This window comes from Bombina bombina, chromosome 7 (genome assembly GCF_027579735.1).
Source record: "Bombina bombina isolate aBomBom1 chromosome 7, aBomBom1.pri, whole genome shotgun sequence".
NCBI classification, from domain to species: domain Eukaryota; kingdom Metazoa; phylum Chordata; class Amphibia; order Anura; family Bombinatoridae; genus Bombina; species Bombina bombina.
Window position 1 is genome coordinate 61,365,551 of NC_069505.1, and position 23,236 is coordinate 61,388,786.

A 23,236-nucleotide genomic window follows, 5' to 3' on the forward strand; every position below is an offset into this window, starting at 1 on the left:
AGATTGGGGCATTATCTGGCACTAGGGAAGTTTAATGACAAATCTTATTGATACTAGGTGCTATACTGATTAGCAAATGTTGGTTATCTTCAGTGGCACTGTTTGCCAGTATCTTTGCAGGTCTTCAGTAGGTCATTAGCCTTTGCCCTGGTCAACAGTAGTTTCAGGTTTCCCATTTCCCTTTCATTTGCCAGGAGAGCTTAAATGTATTTTCTAATTAGGAAAAAAAATCCTGCTATATGTAACCCTGTTTCCTATAAATAAAGTTTAGTTCACAAAGATACGTTTAAGCCGTGTTTCTATTTGTCTCTATTTGTGGCTGAACTCTTTTGGCATCTTGATTATATTGTAGCCTGCAGGTACAAACTCTTGAGACAGTACTGTCAATTTCCAGAGCCTTACTAACAGATCCTATAGCCTTTCACCTGGCCAGGCCATTGGGCTCCTCCCTATAACTTATTAGTAATTGGCACTCATGTTACAAGCCTTCATGGCATTACAGGGATTATAATGTATTTCTGAGCTATGTTTATCTGTTTTGGCATATACTGTACATGTGAATGAAGTTAAAGTTTTCCAAGAGTGCAGATGGCCCGAGACAAAACTATGTAAAGACAAAAGAAGTAAGGTAGATAACATATGGAAAGGACCAGAGAGTGGGCCTTCAACTTGAAAGCAGTTTTTAGACCACATCAGGACATACTCATACTCAATGGTATTTAAATATCAACACAGAAAGGGGGTATTACAGTTTGTATTATGCTACTGTTTGAAAAATTGTAAACTGCAATATCTTGTCTCTATGTTCTAAAGTTTCAAGAAGAGTTTTATTATTTTCTTTGAAATTTTGTGTTCTGAACTGGTGGGTAGATTTGTATCGAGTTAGGCAGCCTTCAAGACTTTTTTGCTTCCTTATATATACACTCCCTTTGTGACTTCTGAGATATGTTTACTTAAATCTGAGTGACCATAAGCTATTTAAACAAACATAAAGTACCAAATTATGAAAAATGTGAAGAAATGTATTTATCCCAATTATAACTTATCAATAAATGAAAAATTTTAATTGGATTAAAAAAAAATAAAACAAGATTTATACAATTACATTTTCAATATAATGATATAATAATCAAGTACATTTATGCCACTTGGAATTAGGAAGAAACTTCTCAACTGCCTTCTGAATTGCTCCTCTTTTTTTAAGTAACATTCACCGAGATTACGAGTTTGGCGTTAGCCTTAAAAAGCAGCGTTGAGAGGTCCCAACGCTGCTTTTTACCTAACGCTGGTATTACGAGTCAGGCAGGAAAGGGTCTACCGCTCACTTTTCTTCCGTGACTCGAGGCTACCGCAAATCCCCTTATGTCAATTGCGTATCCTATCTTTTTAATAGGATTTGCCTAACACTGGTATTACGAGTCTTGGAAGAAGTGAGTGGTAGACCCTCTCCTGTCAAGACTTCGACCGCATTTAAAAGTCAGTAGTTAAGAGTTTTATGGGCTAAAGCCGGAACATAAAACTCTTAACTAAAGTGCTACAAAGTACACTAATACCAAAACACTACCTATAAACCCCTAAACCGAGGCCCCCCCCCACATCGCAAACATTATAATAAAAATTTTTAACCCCTAATCTGCCGACCGGACATCGCCGTCACCTACATTATACCTATGAACCCCTAATCTGCTGCCCCTAACATCGCCGCCACCTACATTATATTTATTAACCCCAAATCTGCCGCCCCCAATGTCGCCGCCACCTACCTACAATTATTAACCCCTAATCTGCCGACCGGACATCGCCGCCACTTTAATAACTGTATTAACCCCTAAACCGCCGTACTCCCGCCTCGAAAACACTAGTTACATTTTATTAACCCCTAATCTGCCGTCCCTAACATCGCTGACACCTACTTACATTTATTAACCCCTAATCTGCCATCCCCCAACTTCGCCGCTACTATATTAAAGTTATTAACCCCTAAACCTAAGTCTAAACCTAACCCCCCCCAACTTAAATATAATTTAAATTAAAACGAAATACATTTAACATAATTAAATAAATTAATCCTATTTAAAACTAAATACCTATAAAATAAACCCTAAGCTAGCTACAATATAACTAATAGTTACATTGTAGCTAGTTTAGGATTTATATTTATTTTACAGGCAACTTTGTATTTATTTTAACTAGGTACAATAGTTATTAAATAGTTATTAACTATTTAATAACTACCTAGCTAAAATAAGTACAAAATTTCCTGTAAAATAAATCCTAACCTAAGTTACAATTACACCTAACACTACACTATCATTAAATGAATTACCTAAACTACCTACAATTAATTACAATTAAATTCAATAAACTAAATTATGAAAAAAAAAAAACACTAAATTACAGAAAATAAAAAAAGAATTACAAGAATTTTAAACTAATTACACCTAATCTAATCCCCCTAATAAAATAAAAATAATAAAATTTCCCTACCCTATACTAAATTACAATTAGCCCTTAAAAGGGCCTTTTGCGGGGCATTGCCCCAAAGTAATCAGCTCTTTTACCTGTAAAAAAAAAATACAATACCCCCCCAACATTACAACCCACCACCCACACACCCCTACTCTAAAACCCACCCAATCCCCCCTTAAAAAAACCTAACTCTAACCCCCTGAAGATCACCCTACCTTGAGCCGTCTTCACCCAGCCGGGCACAAGTGGTCCTCCATACGGCAGAAGTCTTCATCCGATCGGGACAGAAGAGGTTCTCCAGACGGCAAAAAGCTTCATCCAAGCGGCATCTTCTATCTTCATCCTTCCGGAGCGGAGCCATCTTCAATCCAGCCGACGTGGAGCCATCCTCTTCAAACGACGTCCATAACGAAGAATGAAGGTTCCTTTAAATGACGTCATCCAAGATGGCTTCCCTTGAATGCCGATTGGCTGATAGGATTCTATCAGCCAATCGGAATTAAGGTAGGAAAAATCCTATTATCGGAAGATTAGGGGTTAATAAATGTAGGTAGGTGTCGGCGACGTTGGGGGGGGCAGATTAGGGGTTAATAAAATGTAACTAGTGTTTGCGAGGCGGGAGTGCACCGGTTTAGGGGTTAATACATTTATTAAAGTGGCGGCGATGTCCGGTCAGCAGATTAGGGGTTAATAATTGTAGGTAGGTGGCGGCGACGTTGGGGGCGGCAGATTAGGGGTTTATAAGTATAATGTAGGTGGCGGCGATCTTGGGGGCAGTAGATTAGGGGTTCATAGGGATAATGTAGGTGGCGGCGGTGTCCGGAGCGGCAGATTAGGGGTTAATAATATAATGTAGGTGTCAGCGATAGCGGGGGCGGCAGATTAGGGGTTAATAAGTGTAAGATTAGTGGTGTTTAGACTCGGGGTTCATGTTAGGGTGTTAGGTGTAGACATATTTTTTATTTTCCCATAGGAAACAATGGGGCTGCGTTAGAAGCTGGACGCTGCTTTTTTGCAGGTGTTAGGTTTTTTTCCAGCCAGCTCAGCCCGATTGTTTCCTATGGGGAAATCATGCTCGAGCATGTTTAGCCAGCTTACCGCTACCGTAAGCAACGCTGGTATTGAGGTGAGATGTGGAGCAAAATTTTGCTCTACGCTCACCTTTTTGCGGCTAAAGCCAGGTTTAAAAAAACCTGTAATACCAGCGTTGGCTTAAGGTAGGGTTAGAAAAAAAAGCCTCGTTAGCAACACACCCCTGTTAACGCCAAAATCGTAATGTCAGTGATTGTCTTTATGTCAGTTAACTACTTGGTTCTTAAGTTCTAGCCCTCAAGGAACTGGATTCAAATGATTTCCTAAGTGCTGTTGAGACTGTTACAATAATTGTACCTTCCAACATTCCCCGGACACAATCTTGGACTGAGAGGGAAGGGCTTGTGGGCAATGACTAAGAGTAGTAGGGTATGCTGTCAGTGGTGTTAAATGTGACATGGGCGGGGTTTGGCAAGCAATCCATAACATGCATTTAAGACCTTTAAACGGACAGTCTACTCTAGAATTGTTATTGTTTAATAAGATAGATAATCCCTTTATTACCTATTCCCCAGTTTTGCATAACCAACACAATCATATATATACTTTTTACCTCTGTGATTACCTTGTATCTAAGACTGTGGAGACTGCCCCCTTGTTTCAGTTCTATTGACAGACTTGCATTTTTGCCAATCAGTTTGACTCATAAAAAACTCCATGGGAGTGAGCCCAATGTTAACTATATGGCACACATGAACTAGCGCTCTATAGCTGTAAAACAATTGTCAAAATGCACTGAGATAAGACTTGGAGGGATATTTATCAAGCCGTCAACCGCAAATACGCTGGAATTCCGCAGTGTAATTGTGGCGAGCCTGATTCGACCTAGTTATTAAAGCCTACAGACCGGCAAAAGTTGAAATTTGTGACGTAACATACGATCGGTCTCAATCCGACACAGATCCGAATACAAATTCGGCACTATCTAACAACTTTTGCAAGTTATCAAATTTCTAACAGGTACGCTCGCCACTATTCCAGCCCAGCGTACCTGATTTTCAATCTGCCACCCTGGAGGCCGCGGATTCCATAGGAATCAATGGGAGTCTGAAAGCAGCGAAAGCTTATGTTCGATGCTTCCAGATATCTCATTGATTTCTATGGTAGAAAACAAATTACATTTAAACCTAACACCCTAACATAACCTCTGAGTCTAAACACTCCTAATCTGCCACCCCTGACATCGCCGCCACCTACATAATGTTATTAACCCCTATTCCACCACTCCCGGACCCCGCCGCAACTAAATAAATATATTAACCCCTATCCCGCCGCTCCCGGAGCCCACCGCAACTAACAGTATTAACCCCTATCCCGCCTCTCCCGGACCCCACCGCAACTAAATAAATGTATTAACCCCTATCCTGCCACTCCCGGACCCCGCCGCAACTAAATAAATGTATTAACCCCTATCCCGTCGCTCCCGGACCCCGCCGCAACTGTAATAAAATGATTAACCCCTAAACCCTAGGCCTCCCACATCACTACCACTAACTAAACCTATTAACCCCTAAACCGCCAGCCCCCACATCACCATAAACTAAGCTATTAACCCCTAAACCTAACAACCCGCTAACTTTACATTAAATATTAACTCATCCCATCTTATAATAAATTAAAACTTACCTTTAGAATTAAAATAAACTATATTAAACTATTAATTAACCTACCCTAACTATTATACTAAAATTACATTAAACTATATTAAACTATTTATTAACTAACTAACAATTAAATTAACTACATTACATATTTAAAAACCTAACCCTACTCAAGTTATTTAAATCTACTATAAAAAATTACTAAATTACAAAAAAATAACAACTAAGTTACAAAAAATAAAAAACACTAAGTTACAAAAAATAAAAAACCACAGTATCAAAAATAAAAAAGAATTACACCTAATCTAAAAGCCCTATCAAAATAAAAAAGACCCCCCAAAATAAAAAAAAAACCCTAGCCTACACTAAACTACCAATAGCCCTTAAAAGGGCATTTTGCGGGGCATTGCCCCAAAGAAATCGGCTCTTTTACCTGTAAAAAAATAAATACAAACACCCCCAACAGTAAAACCCACCACCCAACCAACCATCCCCCCCAAATAATACCCTATCTAAAAATCCTAAGCTCCCCATTGCCCTGAAAAGGGCATTTGTATGGGCATTGCCCTTAAAAGGACATTTAGCTCTTTTACTGCCCAAAGTCCCTAACCTAAAAATAAAACCCACCCAATAAACCCTTAAAAAAACCTAACACTAACCACCGACGATCCACTTACAGCTTTCGAAGACCGGACATCCATCCTCAGCCAAGCAGCAGAAGTCCTCAGCGAAGCCGGCAGAAGTCTTCATCCAAGCAGGCCGAAGTCTTCATCCAGACGGCATCTTCTATCTTCATCCATCCGGCGTGGAGCGGCTTCATCTTCAAGACATCTGGAATTCTATCAGCCAATAGGAATTAAAGGGGAAAAAATCCTATTGGATGTTGCAATCAGCCAATAGGATTGAGCTTTCATCCTATTGTCTGATCCAATCAGCCAATAGGATTGAGCTTGCATTCTATTGGCTGATTGGAATAGCCAATATAATGCAAGCTCAATCCTATTGGATTATTGCAACAGCCAATAGGATTTTTCCCCTTTAATTCCTATTGGCTGATAGAATTCTATCAGCCAATCGGAATGTAAGGGACGCCATCTTGGATGACGTACCTTAAAGGGAAACTTCATTCGTCGTTGACCATCGGAAGAAGAGGATGCTCCGCGCCGGATGTCTTGAAGATGGAGGCGCTCCGCGCCGGATGAAGATAGAAGATGCCGTCTGGATGAAGACTTCTGCCCGCTTGGATGAAGACTTCGGCCTGCTTGGATGAGGATGGATGTCCGGTCTTCGAAAACTGTAAGTGGATCATCGGTGGTGTTAGTTTTTTTTAATTTTAGGTTAGGGACTTTGGGCAGTAAAAGAGCTAAATGCCCTTTTAAGGGCAATGCCCATACAAATGCCCTTTTCAGAGCAATGGGGAGCTTAGGTTTTTTAGATAGGGTTTTATTTGGGGGGGGGTTAGTTGTGTGGGTGGTGGGTTTTACTGTTGGGGGTGTTTGTATTTTTTTTTACAGGTAAAAGAGCTGATTTCCTTGGGGCAATGGTAGTTTAGTGTAGGCTATGGTTTTTTTTATTTTTGGAGGTCTTTTTTATATTGATATGGCTCTTAGATTAGGTGTAATTCTTTTTTATTTTTGATACTGTGGTTTTTTATTTTTTGTAACTTAGTTGTAATTTAGTAATTTTTAATAGTAGATTTAAATAACTTGAGTAGGGTTAGGTTTTTAAATATGTAATATAGTTAATTTAATTGTTAGTTTAATGTAATTTTAGTATAATAGTTAGGGTAGGTTAATTAATAGTTTAATATAGTTTAATGTAATTTTAGTATAAAAGTTAGGGTAGGTTAATTAATAGTTTAATATAGTTTATTTTAATTCTAAAAGTAAGTTTTAATTTATTATAAGATAGGGATGAGGTAATTATAATGTAAAGTTAGCAGGTTGTTAGGTTTAGGGGTTAATAGCTTAATTTAGTTTATGGCGATATGGGGGGCTGGCGGTTTAGGGGTTAATAGGTTTAGTAAGTGGTAGTGATGTGGGAGGCCTGAGGTTTAGAGGTTAATACATTTATTTAGTTGCGGAGGGGTCCGGGAGCAGCGGGACAAGGGTTAATACATTTATTTAGTTGCAGAGGAGTAAGGGAGCGGCAGGTTAATAGTTTTATTAAAGTTGCGGTGGGCTCCGGGAGCGGTGGGATAGGGGTTAAACATTTTAGTATAGTGGCGGTGTTTAGTGACAGGGTATAAAAAAAGTTGGGAAAAAGTCGAATAGCAGCGAGATTGATGACTGTTAGTTAACAACAGTCCGCTGCTCATCACCCTGCACTTGGTGCACAGCTTTTTGTCGGCTTTTTTGATAAATATGGCGATCGTATTCAGGTCCGCGGCCGCGATATTAGGCGAGCATATTGGTCCCGGCAAATGCAGCACAGTTGACGGCTTGATAATTCGGCCCCTTGGCCTTGAAGGGCTTAGAATTTAACATACAAGCCTAACTAGGTTTAGCTTTAAAAAAAGAATACCAAGAGTACAAAGTATATTGGAAAGTTGTTTACAATTGCATGCCCTATCTGAATCAAACATTTTTAATTTTGACTAGACAGTCCCTTTAAATATAAAAATATAAATTGAAGTCAATTTTAAAAAGGGATCTGGAAGGTAACAATTATTTTCAATTGACTTACAATATAAAAGTACCATGTAAAGTACAGTTTACACAGATTCTCTTTCAACACTTCCTTCAAGAACATAACCCTAGCGTAAAGCAAGTGCTACGTATATTCAGAAAGAGACAAATGGCTGAAGGAAAAATGGTAGACAATGACTTATAGGTAACAGTAAGTATTTGCCACAACGTGTTTTGAAAATGAAGAACGTAATTTATCAAGTTTAAATGTAAGTATTAATATTACATTATGTCCTGCACAGCTGACAAACCAATTTCCTGTCCAGTAGTCTTCTTATTCCAGGGTCAGGTAGAAAGTGATCTCATTTCCTAAAGTTCAAAGATCTATGGGAGGTTCCATCTTTTGAGCCTGAGCTAAGAATCTGCAGGTAAATCTTTCGATACAACTTGTGCATTTAACCTAAGTAAAAGAGATTACACTTTATTTTCCCACCTGAAACAGTCGCATAGCATACTAGACTAAAACTTTACACTTATTTTGTCACTTTTTAAACAACTAATGAAACTTTAAAAAATACATCTACATGTTAGTCATGGATTAATCTTTTCTTTGAATGCATCATTCAATCTAGCATGTATTTAGTGTTTAATGTCCCTTTAAGACTGCTGCTCCTAAACTCATACGCCGCCTCTGAGGTGGCGTATAGCAATCCGCCCGATCATGTACGATAGGGCTGATTGACACCCCCTGCTATTTGCAGGGGGCGGTAGAAGGGTCCATAATAATGATAAGAGGCTATGAATGCCAGTCATTTCCACTAACCCAAGCCCACTGCACACTGTAATACTCTGAAAAATGTCTGTAGCAGAATATCAATGGCTTAACCACTGTCATAACAGGAATTTGTTAGAGTTATTTCTGTTCCTGCTGCAGTAAGGCTTAAGGAAGCCTAGAAGATCAATTAGGTCTTAATTATGGTAGTCCTTATAAGCTCTCAGTTTGCAGCATAAAGCTGCTTGTGTATTTAGTGTGCTAGCTACATATACTCTAGCAATTTACTTTGATTTTCTGGGTTTGACTTGGCTTCCCCTGACTCTGCTTTTGTTTAACACCTTGGGCCAAATGGACCTAGATCTACGTCATGCAGTAGACAGACCATCGTACCGCATAATGTAGATCTACGTCCATAATGCTGGAAGCCCAAGCAGTCTCGTTACCATATGAAGGCAGATTGTCATATTGTTACAGACAGTGGCATGGTCTGTGTCACTGTCTGTAAGGATCTCCGTTGGTGACAGTGGGAGGGGAGGTGGGTGGACAGCTCAGCGGCGGAGGGGGGATAAAGGGTGGGACCCTACACTACACCGAAATGATTTTGAAGGGAGAGAGAGGGATGGGATGCTACACTACAGAAAAAGGGTGGAATGGGGGGCACCCTACATAATGATGGTGGGGAGGGAGGAGACGAGGGGGGCCCCTAGACAAGTTTCTTATGTTTTTTTGTATTATAATATAAATACTATTACTGAATTTTTATTTATAAAATTAGCAATATTTAGCTCATATGTACAAGTGATTATTGCAACATGAGAAGTTATATAAAAAAAGACAAACAAGATCTGATAGGAGAAAATGTTTTTATTGATGTTAAACAAACAAGCATGATGTTAAATTCGTTGTAGCAAGAAAAAACTCCCGTAAAGTTGTTCCAAATGCGCTGCCTTCTGCGGATCTGTCTATTTTCACCAGGTGGTTTTGGTTAGATGCTGATAATTAGAAAATAACAATTACAATCTGAGCATAAACAGTGTGGTATTTATAGTTTCATAAGTAGCAATAAAGGCAGTGGAGGCTGGTCCATTGGGACAGCATGGGCAATGCCCCACAAGAATATTTTGGGGAAAAAATAAAATAAAATGTGTATTTAAGAAAATAAAAAAGTTTTATAAAAAAAATAAAATTCCAATGTAAACCTGGTGGCAAAGATGGGTAGTAACAAAATTTTTTTCAGGGGGGGTGGAACAAATATATCTTGCCATTTTAATATAATTAAAAAAAAGGAGGCTAAAAGCATTGGTATCTAAAGGAGGGGCGATTTTGCAATGTGCCCTGTTTTGAGAGCACTTTACACATGTGCAGTGTGTCCCTTGATATGTTAATTAGGCCACCCCATTTATTTCTAATACGGACGGTTAAGCATAGACGTCCAATTTAAAAAAAAGAGTTATAAATTCCCATTGGCTGACACTGTATGGGGGGCGGGTTTATACTAGAGGACGTCACGCAGGTTTAAAAGGCAAGAGACGAAGCGCGCGCCATTGTGAAGTGACTTAAGTGAGGAAGTGATTGCAGATTCCTGCTACTATGCACAGGGCAGAACGGTAAGCATGGGACTCCTCATTCAATCCTGGATACCTTATGTTTTGAACTTTACTTTTTATGTCCCAGACAGAAACCCGCACATTCCACAGTGCTTCTAAGCTCTCAAACGTGCCCTCTCAGTGCTCCTGCTCACGGCACTTTCCAGACGAACAACACTAAAAAATCTGTGAGCAGAAGCACGGAGTGCTGGAGAGCTTGGAAGCGCATTAATACGGTGCCAGCAGCAGCCTGTGACAGGGCAGAATGGTAAGCATGGAATTCCTCATGCAGTGCTGGATCCATGTTACACTTTCGTTATGCCCCAGGGCCCAGACAGTGACCCCACATATTCCACAGCACTTCCAAGCTCTCAAACATGCCATCTCACTCAGTGCTCCTGCTCACAGCACTTTTCTATGTGTTAGACGAGCAGTGCTAAAAAAAAATAATCTGTGAGCAGAAGGACCGAGTGCTGGAGAGCGGAGAAGCGCATTAATGCCAGCAGCTGCAGCCTTTGCTTACACGGTCTGGTCTAGAAGCTCACTGCAGGCTGGATGCCTGACAGCTGAGAGGGGTGAGAACCGCATCTGTAAAGGGTGAGAGGGGGCTGTGTTAGTTGCGGTTCACTGAACGGTAGTGTAAGGGGACTGAACTTGTGTGCTTTCCATCCCCATTCTGCATAAAACAGTTAGTGTTCTACCGGTAGCTAGCACTTTTGCTTTCCAATTTCAAATCATGTCATTTTTATGTCTTTTTTTTCTCAGCCTGAGTGTTATTTTCAATGTTATTAACCCCTTCCTCTCTCTCTTTTTTTAATTTACTTTCACTTTCTATACACAGATCCTATTAGTCTCTTCTAATAATAATTGACAGACAGGGATTAAGGGCACATTGTAAATCATCTGTCTTTTTAAACATACCATTGCGTGTTCACCCTCGGCTGGGCTTGGATGGGAAGTCTCTCTTTTAATTCACAGTTTCTTTATTTCTTTCATGTAATTAGCAAGAGTCCATGAGCTAGTGACGTATGGGATATACATTCCTACCAGGAGGGGCAAAGTTTCCCAAACCTCAAAATGCCTATAAATACACCCCTCACCACACCCACAATTCAGTTTTACAAACTTTGCCTCCGATGGAGGTGGTGAAGTAAGTTTGTGCTAGATTCTACGTTGATATGCGCTCCGCAGCAAGTTGGAGCCCGGTTTTCCTCTCAGCGTGCAGTGAATGTCAGAGGGATGTGAGGAGATTATTGCCTATTTGAATGCAGTGATCTCCTTCTACGGGGTCTATTTCATAGGTTCTCTGTTATCGGTCGTAGAGATTCATCTCTTACCTCCCTTTTCAGATCGACGATATACTCTTATTTATATACCATTACCTCTGCTGATTTTCGTTTCAGTACTGGTTTGGCTTTCTACAAACATGTAGATGAGTGTCCTGGGGTAAGTAAATCTTATTTTCTGTGACACTCTAAGCTATGGTTGGGCACTTTATTTATAAAGTTCTAAATATATGTATTCAAACATTTATTTGCCTTGACTCAGAATGTTCAACATTCCTTATTTTCAGACAGTCAGTTTCATATTTGGGATAATGCGTTTGAATCAATCATTTTTTCTTACCTTAAAAATTTGTCTTTTTTTCCCTGTGGGCTGTTAGGCTCGCGGGGGCTGAAAATGCTTCATTTTATTGCGTCATTCTTGGCGCGGACTTTTTTGGCGCAAAAAATCTTTTCTGTTTCCGGCGTCATACGTGTCGCCGGAAGTTGCGTCATTTTTTGACGTTCTTTTGCGCCAAAGATGTCGGCGTTCCAGATGTGGCGTCATTTTTGGCCAAACAATGTGGGCGTATTATTTGGCGCCAAAAAATATGGGCGTCGCTTTTGTCTCCACATTATTTCAGTCTCATTTTTTCTTTGCTTCTGGTTACTAGAAGCTTGTTTATTGGCATTTTTTCCCATTCCTGAAACTGTCATTTAAGGAATTTGATCAATTTTGCTTTATATGTTGTTTTTTCTCTTACATATTGCAAGATGTCTCACGTTGCATCTGAGTCAGAAGATACTACAGGAAAATCGCTGTCTAGTGCTGGATCTACCAAAGCTAAGTGTATCTGCTGTAAACTTTTGGTAGCTATTCCTCCGGCTGTTGTTTGTATTAATTGTCATGACAAACTTGTTAATGCAGATAATATTTCCTTTAGTAATGTACCATTGCCTGTTGCAGTTCCCTCAACATCTAAGGTGCAGAATGTTCCTGATAACATAAGAGATTTTGTTTCTGAATCCATCAAGAAGGCTATGTCTGTTATTTCTCCTTCTAGTAAACATAAAAAAACAGAATTTATGTTTACCTGATAAATTACTTTCTCCAACGGTGTGTCCGGTCCATGGCGTCATCCTTACTTGTGGGATATTCTCTTCCCCAACAGGAAATGGCAAAGAGCCCAGCAAAGCTGGTCACATGATCCCTCCTAGGCTCCGCCTTCCCCAGTCATTCGACCGACGTAAAGGAGGAATATTTGCATAGGAGAAATCATATGATACCGTGGTGACTGTAGTTAGAGAAAATAAATCATCAGACCTGATTAAAAAACCAGGGCGGGCCGTGGACCGGACACACCGTTGGAGAAAGTAATTTATCAGGTAAACATAAATTCTGTTTTCTCCAACATAGGTGTGTCCGGTCCACGGCGTCATCCTTACTTGTGGGAACCAATACCAAAGCTTTAGGACACGGATGATGGGAGGGAGCAAATCAGGTCACCTAGATGGAAGGCACCACGGCTTGCAAAACCTTTCTCCCAAAAATAGCCTCAGAAGAAGCAAAAGTATCAAATTTGTAAAATTTAGTAAAAGTGTGCAGTGAAGACCAAGTCGCTGCCTTACATATCTGATCAACAGAAGCCTCGTTCTTGAAGGCCCATGTGGAAGCCACGGCCCTAGTGGAATGAGCTGTGATTCTTTCAGGAGGCTGCCGTCCGGCAGTCTCATAAGCCAATCTGATGATGCTTTTAAGCCAAAAAGAGAGAGAGGTAGAAGTTGCTTTTTGACCTCTCCTTTTACCAGAATAAACAACAAACAAGGAAGATGTTTGTCTGAAATCCTTTGTAGCCTCTAAATAGAATTTTAGAGCACGAACTACATCCAAATTGTGCAACAAACGTTCCTTCTTTGAAACTGGATTCGGACACAAAGAAGGCACGACTATCTCCTGGTTAATATTTTTGTTAGAAACAACTTTCGGAAGAAAACCAGGTTTAGTACGCAAAACCACCTTATCTACATGGAACACCAGCTAAGGAGGAGAACACTGCAGAGAAGATAACTCTGAAACTCTTCTAGCAGAAGAAATTGCAACCAAAAACAAAACTTTCCAAGATAATAACTTGATATCAACGGAATGTAGGGGTTCAAACGGAACCCCCTGAAGAACTGAAAGAACTAAATTGAGACTCCAAGGAGGAGTCAAAGGTTTGTAAACAGGCTTGATTCTAACCAGAGTCTGAACAAAAGCTTGAACATCTGGCACAGCCGCCAGCTTTTTGTGAAGTAAAACAGATAAAGCAGAAATCTGTCCCTTCAAAGAACTTGCAGATAATCCTTTCTCCAAACCTTCTTGAAGAAAGGATAGAATCTTAGGAATTTTTATCTTGTTCCATGGGAATCCTTTAGATTCACACCAACAGATATATTTTTTCCATATTTTATGGTAGATTTTTCTAGTTACAGGCTTTCTGGCCTGAACAAGAGTATCAATGACAGAATCTGAGAACCCTCGCTTTGATAAAATCAAGCGTTCAATCTCCAAGCAGTCAGTTGGAGTGAGGCCAGATTCGGATGTTCGAACGGACCTTGAACAAGAAGGTCCTGTCTCAAAGGTAGCTTCCATGGTGGAGCCGATGACATATTCACCAGATCTGCATACCAAGTCCTGCGTGGCCACGCAGGAGCTATCAAGATCACCGATACCCTCTCCTGCTTGATCCTGGCTACCAGCCTGGGAATGAGAGGAAACGGTGGGAACACATAAGCTAGGTTGAAGCTCCAAGGTGCTACTAGTGCATCCACTAGAGTCGCCTTGGGATCCCTGGATCTGGACCCGTAGCAAGGAACCTTGAAGTTCTGACGAGACGCCATCAGATCCATGTCTGGAATGCCCCACAATTGAATTATTTGGGCAAAGATTTCCGGATGGAGTTCCCACTCCCCCGGATGAAATGTCTGACGACTCAGAAAATCCGCTTCCCAATTTTCCACTCCTGGGATGTGGATTGCAGACAAGTGGCAGGAGTGAGTCTCCGCCCATTGAATTATTTTGGTCACTTCCTCCATCGCCAGGGAACTCCTTGTTCCCCCCTGATGGTTGATATACGCAACAGTCGTCATGTTGTCTGATTGAAACCGTATGAATTTGGCCTTTGCTAGCTGAGGCCAAGCCTTGAGAGCATTGAATATCGCTCTCAGTTCCAGAATATTTATCGGGAGAAGAGATTCTTCCCGAGACCAAAGACCCTGAGCTTTCAGGGGTTCCCAGACCGCGCCCCAGCCCACCAGACTGGCGTCGGTCGTGACAATGACCCACTCTGGTCTGCGGAAGCTCATCCCTTGTGACAGGTTGTCCAGGGTCAGCCACCAACGGAGTGAATCTCTGGTCCGCTGATCTACTTGTATCGTCGGAGACAAGTCTGTATAATCCCCATTCCACTGACTGAGCATGCACAGTTGTAATGGTCTTAGATGAATTCGCGCAAAAGGAACTATGTCCATTGCCGCGACCATCAAACCTATTACTTCCATGCACTGCGCTATGGAAGGAAGAAGAACAGAATGAAGTACTTGACAAGAGCTTAGAAGTTTTGATTTTCTGGCCTCTGTCAGAAAAATCCTCATTTCTAAGGAGTCTATTATTGTTCCCAAGAAGGGAACTCTTGTTGACGGAGATAGAGAACTTTTTTCTACGTTCACTTTCCACCCGTGAGATCTGAGAAAGGCCAGGACAATGTCCGTATGAGCCTTTGCTTGTGGTAGAGACGACGCTTGAATCAGTATGTCGTCCAAGTAAGGTACTACTGCAATGCCCCTTGGTCTTAGCACCGCTAGAAGGGACCCTAGTACCTTTGTGAAAATTCTTGGAGCAGTGGCTAATCCGAATGGAAGTGCCACAAACTGGTAATGCTTGTCCAGAAAGGCGAACCTTAGGAACCGATGATGTTCCTTGTGGATAGGAATATGTAGATACGCATCCTTTAAATCCACCGTGGTCATGAATTGACCTTCCTGGATGGTAGGAAGAATTGTCCGAATGGTTTCCATTTTGAACGATGGAACCTTGAGAAATTTGTTTAGGATCTTGAGATCTAAGATTGGTCTGAATGTTCCCTCTTTTTTGGGAACTATGAACAGATTGGAGTAGAATCCCATCCCTTGTTCTCCTAATGGAACCGGATGAATCACTCCCATTTTTAACAGGTCTTCTACACAATGTAAGAATGCCTGTCTTTTTATGTGGTCTGAAGACAATTGAGACCTGTGGAACCTCCCCCTTGGGGGTAGCTCCTTGAATTCCAGAAGATAACCTTGGGAGACTATTTCTAGCGCCCAAGGATCCAGAACATCTCTTGCCCAAGCCTGAGCGAAGAGAGAAAGTCTGCCCCCCACCAGATCCGGTCCCGGATCGGGGGCCAACATCTCATGCTGTCTTGGTAGCAGTGGCAGGTTTCTTGGCCTGCTTACCTTTGTTCCAGCCTTGCATTGGCCTCCAGGCTGGCTTGGTTTGAGAAGTATTACCCTCCTGCTTAGAGGATGTAGAACTTGAGGCTGGTCCGTTTCTGCGAAAGGGACGAAAATTTGGTTTATTTTTAGCCTTAAAAGACCTATCCTGAGGAAGGGCGTGGCCCTTACCCCCAGTGATATCTGAAATAATCTCTTTCAAGTCAGGGCCAAACAGCGTTTTCCCCTTGAAAGGTATGTTAAGCAATTTGTTCTTGGAAGACGCATCCGCTGACCAAGATTTTAGCCAAAGCGCTCTGCGCGCCACAATAGCAAACCCTGAATTTTTCGCCGCTAATCTAGCTAATTGCAAAGTGGCGTCTAAAGTAAAAGAGTTAGCCAATTTAAGAGCGTGAACTCTGTCCATAATCTCCTCATAAGAAGAATCTTTATCGAGCGATTTTTCTAGTTCATCGAACCAGAAACACGCTGCTGTAGTGACAGGAACAATGCATGAAATTGGTTGTAGAAGGTAACCTTGCTGAACAAACATCTTTTTAAGCAAACCCTCTAATTTTTTATCCATCGGATCTTTGAAAGCACAACTATCTTCTATAGGGATAGTAGTGCGTTTGTTTAGAGTAGAAACCGCCCCCTCGACCTTGGGGACTGTCTGCCATAAGTCCTTTCTGGGGTCGACCATAGGAAACAATTTCTTAAATATAGGGGGAGGGACAAAAGGTATGCCGGGCCTTTCCCATTCTTTGTTTACAATGTCCGCCACCCGCTTGGGTATAGGAAAAGCTTCGGGGGGCCCCGGGACCTCTAGGAACTTGTCCATCTTACATAATTTCTCTGGAATGACCAAATTGTCACAATCATCCAGAGTAGACAACACCTCCTTAAGCAGAGCGCGGAGATGTTCCAATTTAAATTTGAATGTAATCACATCAGGTTCAGCTTGTTGAGAAATTTTCCCTGAATCTGAAATTTCTCCCTCAGACAAAACCTCCCTGGCCCCCTCAGACTGGTGTAGGGGCATGTCAGAACCATTATCATCAGCGTCCTCATGCTCTTCAGTATTTTCTAAAACAGAGCAGTCGCGCTTTCGCTGATAAGTGGGCATTTTGGCTAAAATGTTTTTGATAGAATTATCCATTACAGCCGTTAATAGTTGCATAGTAAGGAGTATTGGCGCACTAGATGTACTAGGGGCCTCCTGTGTGGGCAAGACTGGCGTAGACGAAGGAGGGGATGATGCAGTACCATGCTTACTCCCCTCACTTGAGGATCATCTTGGGCATCATTTTCTCTAAATTGTTTGTCACATACATCACATCTATTTAAATGAGAAGGAACCTTGGCTTCCTCACATACAGAACATAGTCTATCTGATAGTTCAGACATGTTAAACAGGCATAAACTTGATAAAGTACAAAAAACGTTTTAAAATAAAACCGTTACTGTCACTTTAAAATTTAAACTGAACACACTTTATTACTGAATATGTGAAAAAGTATGAAGGAATTGTTCAAAATTCACCAAAATTTCACCACAGTGTCTTAAAGCCTTAAAGGTATTGCACACCAAATTTAAAAGCTTTAACTCAAAAAATAACGGAACCGGAGCCGTTTTTATATTTAACCCCTATACAGTCCCTGGTATCTGCTTTGCTGAGACCCAACCAAGCCCAGAGGGGAATACGATACCAAATGACGCCTTCAGTAAGCTTTGTCTATGTATCTGAGCTCCTCACACATGCCTCTGCATGCCTTGCTTCCCAAAAACAACTGCGCATTAGTGGCGCGAAAATGAGGCTCTGCCTATGATTAGAGAAGGCCCCCAGTGAAAAAGGTGTCCAATACAGTGCCTGCCGTTTCTTTAACATAATTCCCAAGAATAAAATAACTCCTCAAAGCTATAAACTATTAAAAATGCTTATAAATCAATCGTTTTAGCCCAGAAAAATGTCTACCAGTCTTTAAAGCCCTTGTGAAGCCCTTTATTCTTATTTAATAAAAATGGCTTACCGGATCCCATAGGGAAAACGACAGCTTCCAGCATTATCAAGTCTTGTTAGAAATGTGTCATACCTCAAGCAGCAAAAGTCTGCTCACTGTTTCCCCCAACTGAAGTTAATTCCTCTCAACAGTCCTGTGTGGAAACAGCCATCGATTTTAGTAACGGTTGCTAAAATCATTTTCCTCTTACAAACAGAAATCTTCATCTCTTTTCTGTTTCAGAGTAAATAGTACATACCAGCACTATTTTAAAATAACAAACTCTTGATTGAAGAATAAAAACTACAGTTAAACACCAAAAAACTCTAAGCCATCTTCGTGGAGATGTTGCCTGTGCAACGGCAAAGAGAATGACTGGGGAAGGCGGAGCCTAGGAGGGATCATGTGACCAGCTTTGCTGGGCTCTTTGCCATTTCCTGTTGGGGAAGAGAATATCCCACAAGTAAGGATGACGCCGTGGACCGGACACACCTATGTTGGAGAAATCTTTTAAAACTTCTCTCTCTACAGATGAATTTTTAAATGAACATCATCATTCTGATTCTGATGACTCTTCTGGTTCAGAGGATTCTGTCTCAGAGATTGATGCTGATAAATCTTCATATTTATTTAAAATGGAATTTATTCGTTCTTTACTTAAAGAAGTACTAATTGCTTTAGAAATAGAGGATTCTGGTCCTCTTGATACTAATTCTAAACGTTTAGATAAGGTGTTTAAATCTCCTGTGGTTATTCCAGAAGTTTTTCCTGTTCCTAATGCTATTTCTGAAGTAATTTCCAGAGAATGGGATAAATTGGGTAATTCATTTACTCCTTCTAAACGTTTTAAGCAATTATATCCTGTGCCGTCTGACAGATTAGAATTTTGGGACAAAATCCCTAAAGTTGATGGGGCTATTTCTACCCTTGCTAAACGTACTACTATTCCTACGTCAGATGGTACTTCGTTTAAAGATCCTTTAGATAGGAAAATTGAATCCTTTCTAAGAAAAGCTTATCTGTGTTCAGGTAATCTTCTTAGACCTGCTATATCTTTGGCTGATGTTGCTGCAGCTTCAACTTTTTGGTTGGAGACTTTAGCACAACAAGTAACAGATCATGATTCTCATAATATTATTATTCTTCTTCAGCATGCTAATAATTTTATCTGTGATGCCATTTTTGATATTATCAGAGTTGATGTCAGGTTTATGTCTCTAGCTATTTTAGCTAGAAGAGCTTTATGGCTTAAAACTTGGAATGCTGATATGGCTTCTAAATCAACTCTACTTTCCATTTCTTTCCAGGGTAACAAATTATTTGGTTCTCAGTTGGATTCCATTATCTCAACTGTTACTGGTGGGAAAGGAACTTTTTTACCACAGGATAAAAAATCTAAGGGTAAAAATAGGGCTAATAATCGTTTTCGTTCCTTTCGTTTCAACAAAGAACAAAAGCCTGATCCTTCATCCTCAGGAGCAGTTTCAGTTTGGAAACCATCTCCAGTCTGGAATAAATCCAAGCCTTCTAGAAAGGCAAAGCCTGCTTCTAAGTCCACATGAAGGTGCAGCCCTCATTCCAGCTCAGCTGGTAGGGGGCAGGTTACGTTTTTTCAAAGAAATTTGGATCAATTCTGTTCACAATCTTTGGATTCAGAACATTGTTTCAGAAGGGTACAGAATTGGTTTCAAGATGAGACCTCCTGCAAAGAGATTTTTTCTTTCCCGTGTCCCAGTAAATCCAGTGAAAGCTCAAGCATTTCTGAATTGTGTTTCAGATCTAGAGTTGGCTGGAGTAATTATGCCAGTTCCAGTTCTGGAACAGGGGATGGGGTTTTATTCAAATCTCTTCATTGTACCAAAGAAGGAGAATTCCTTCAGACCAGTTCTGGATCTAAAAATATTGAATCGTTATGTAAGGATACCAACGTTCAAAATGGTAACTGTAAGGACTATCTTGCCTTTTGTTCAGCAAGGGCATTATATGTCCACAATAGATTTACAGGATGCTTATCTGCATATTCCGATTCATCCAGATCATTATCAGTTCCTGAGATTCTCTTTTCTGGACAAGCATTACCAGTTTGTGGCTCTGCCGTTTGGCCTAGCTACAGCTCCAAGAATTTTTACAAAGGTTCTCGGTGCCCTTCTGTCTGTAATCAGAGAACAGGGTATTGTGGTATTTCCTTATTTGGACGATATCTTGGTACTTGCTCAGTCTTTACATTTAGCAGAATCTCATACGAATCGACTTGTGTTGTTTCTTCAAGATCATGGTTGGAGGATCAATTTACCAAAAAGTTCATTGATTCCTCAGACAAGGGTAACTTTTCTGGGTTTCCAGATACATTCAGTGTCCATGACTCTGTCTTTAACAGACAAGAGACGTCTAAAATTGATTTCAGCTTGTCGAAACCTTCAGTCACAATCATTCCCTTCGGTAGCCTTATGCATGGAAATTCTAGGTCTTATGACTGCTGCATCGGACGCGATCCCCTTTGCTCGTTTTCACATGCGACCTCTTCAGCTCTGTATGCTGAATCAATGGTGCAGGGATTACACAAAGATATCTCAATTAATATCTTTAAAACCGATTGTACGACACTCTCTAACGTGGTGGACAGATCACCATCGTTTAATTCAGGGGGCTTCTTTTGTGCTTCCGACCTGGACTGTAATTTCAACAGATGCAAGTCTCACAGGTTGGGGAGCTGTGTGGGGATCTCTGACGGCACAAGGAGTTTGGGAATCTCAGGAGGTGAGATTACCGATCAATATTTTGGAACTCCGTGCAATTTTCAGAGCTCTTCAGTCTTGGCCTCTTCTGAAGAGAGAATCGTTCATTTGTTTTCAGACAGACAATGTCACAACTGTGGCATACATCAATCATCAAGGAGGGACTCACAGTCCTCTGGCTATGAAAGAAGTATCTCGAATTCTGGTTTGGGCGGAATCCAGCTCCAGTCTAATCTCTGCGGTTCATATCCCAGGTATAGACAATTGGGAAGCGGATTATCTCAGTCGCCAAACGTTGCATCCGGGCGAATGGTCTCTTCACCCGGAGGTATTTCTTCAGATTGTTCAAATATGGGAGCTTCCAGAAATAGATCTGATGGCGTCTCATCTAAACAAGAAACTTCCCAGGTATCTGTCCAGATCCCGGGATCCTCAGGCGGAAGCAGTGGATGCATTATCATTTCCTTGGAAGTATCATCCTGCTTATATCTTTCCGCCTCTAGTTCTTCTTCCAAGAGTAATCTCCAAGATTCTGAAGGAATGCTCGTTTGTTCTGCTGGTAGCTCCGGCATGGCCTCACAGGTTTTGGTATGCGGATCTTGTCCGGATGGCCTCTTGCCATCCGTGGACTCTTCCGCTACGACCAGACCATCTGTCGCAAGGTCCTTTTTTCCATCAGGATCTCAAATCCTTAAATTTAAAGGTATGGAGATTGAACGCTTGATTCTTAGTCAAAGAGGTTTCTCTGACTCTGTGATTAATACTATGTTACAGGCTTGTAAATCTGTATCCAGAGAGATATATTATAGAGTCTGGAAGACTTATATTTCTTGGTGTCTTTCTCATCATTTTTCTTGGCATTCTTTTAGAATTCCAAGAATTTTACAGTTTCTTCAGGATGGTTTAGATAAAGGTTTGTCCACAAGTTCCTTGAAAGGACAAATCTCTGCTCTTTCTGTTCTTTTTCACAGAAAGATTGCTAATCTTCCTGATATTCATTGTTTTGTACAAGCTTTGGTTCGTATAAAACCTGTCATTAAGTCAATTTCTCCTCCTTGGAGTTTGAATTTGGTTCTAGGGGCTCTTCAAGCTCCTCCGTTTGAACCTATGCATTCATTGGACATTAAATTACTTTCTTGGAAAGTTTTGTTCCTTTTGGCAATCTTTTCTGCCAGAAGAGTTTCTGAATTATCTGCTCTTTCTTGTGAGTCTCCTTTTCTGATTTTTCATCAGGATAAGGCAGTGTTGCGAACTTCTTTTGAATTTTTACCTAAAGTTGTGAATTCTAACAACATTAGTAGAGAAATTGTGGTTCCTTCATTATGTCCTAATCCTAAGAATTCTAAGGAGAAATCGTTACATTCTTTGGATGTTGTTAGAGCTTTGAAATATTATGTTGAAGCTACTAAGTCTTTCCGAAAGACTTCTAGTTTATTTGTTATCTTTTCCGGTTCTAGAAAAGGCCAGAAAGCTTCTGCCATTTCTTTGGCATCTTGGTTGAAATCTTTAATTCATCTTGCCTATGTTGAGTCGGGTAAAACTCCGCCTCAAAGGATTACAGCTCATTCTACTAGGTCAGTCTCTACTTCCTGGGCGTTTAGGAATGAAGCTTCGATTGATCAGATTTGCAAAGCAGCAACCTGGTCCTCTTTGCATACTTTTACTAAATTCTACCATTTTGATGTATTTTCTTCTTCTGAAGCAGTTTTTGGTAGAAAAGTACTTCAGGCAGCGGTTTCAGTTTGAATCTTCTGCTTATGTTTTTCATTAAACTTTATTTTGGGTGTGGATTATTTTCAGCAGGAATTGGCTGTCTTTATTTTATCCCTCTCTCTCTAGTGACTCTTGCGTGGAACTATCCACATCTTGGGTAATCATTATCCCATACGTCACTAGCTCATGGACTCTTGCTAATTACATGAAAGAAAACATAATTTATGTAAGAACTTACCTGATAAATTCATTTCTTTCATATTAGCAAGAGTCCATGAGGCCCACCCTTTTTTTGTGGTGGTTATGATTTTTGTATAAAGCACAATTATTCCAATTCCTTATTTTATATGCTTTCGCACTTTTTTATCACCCCACTTCTTGGCTATTCGTTAAACTGAATTGTGGGTGTGGTGAGGGGTGTATTTATAGGCATTTTGAGGTTTGGGAAACTTTGCCCCTCCTGGTAGGAATGTATATCCCATACGTCACTAGCTCATGGACTCTTGCTAATATGAAAGAAATGAATTTATCAGGTAATTTCTTACATAAATTATGTTTTTTCAAGCAAAAAGAAAGAAAAAAATCCATTAAACATAAAATATGCAGAAATGTTTTCCAGGAAACACCCCCTCCTGTGTCAAACTGAAAAGTGTTTTTATGGTCAGACTCAGGACGGAGGAGAAGGGGAGTCACTGGCAGGCAGCTGATCTCTGCTGCATATTACCAGTATCGTTATTTAGCACTATTCTTCCTTCATCCCACCCTGCAGATCCACAGCCAGAGCTTCTACTGAAGCGAGTCTGTCTCTCCCTTCTCTAAAATATACAAAATGAATCTTCATTTGTTATCACAGGTCATATTATGGTTGTGGGGTGAGAACAGGGAAATGCAGCAAGGCAGTCATTTAGAGAGAAAAAAAATAAT

At 40.6% G+C, this 23,236-nt stretch overlaps 1 protein-coding gene across 1 annotated transcript in view; it reads right to left on the minus strand.

Moving 5' to 3' along the window:
• Positions 1–9,410: 9,410 nt before the first annotated feature.
• LOC128665890 (serine/threonine-protein kinase par-1) overlaps positions 9,411–23,236 on the minus strand; it is a 36,357-nt gene continuing 22,531 nt past the window's right edge. Inside the window, exon 5 of the mRNA XM_053720139.1 lies at positions 9,411–9,556. Coding sequence (XP_053576114.1) covers positions 9,550–9,556 — 7 coding nt within the window. The 3' untranslated portion in view covers positions 9,411–9,549. The remainder of the gene's footprint in view (positions 9,557–23,236) is intronic.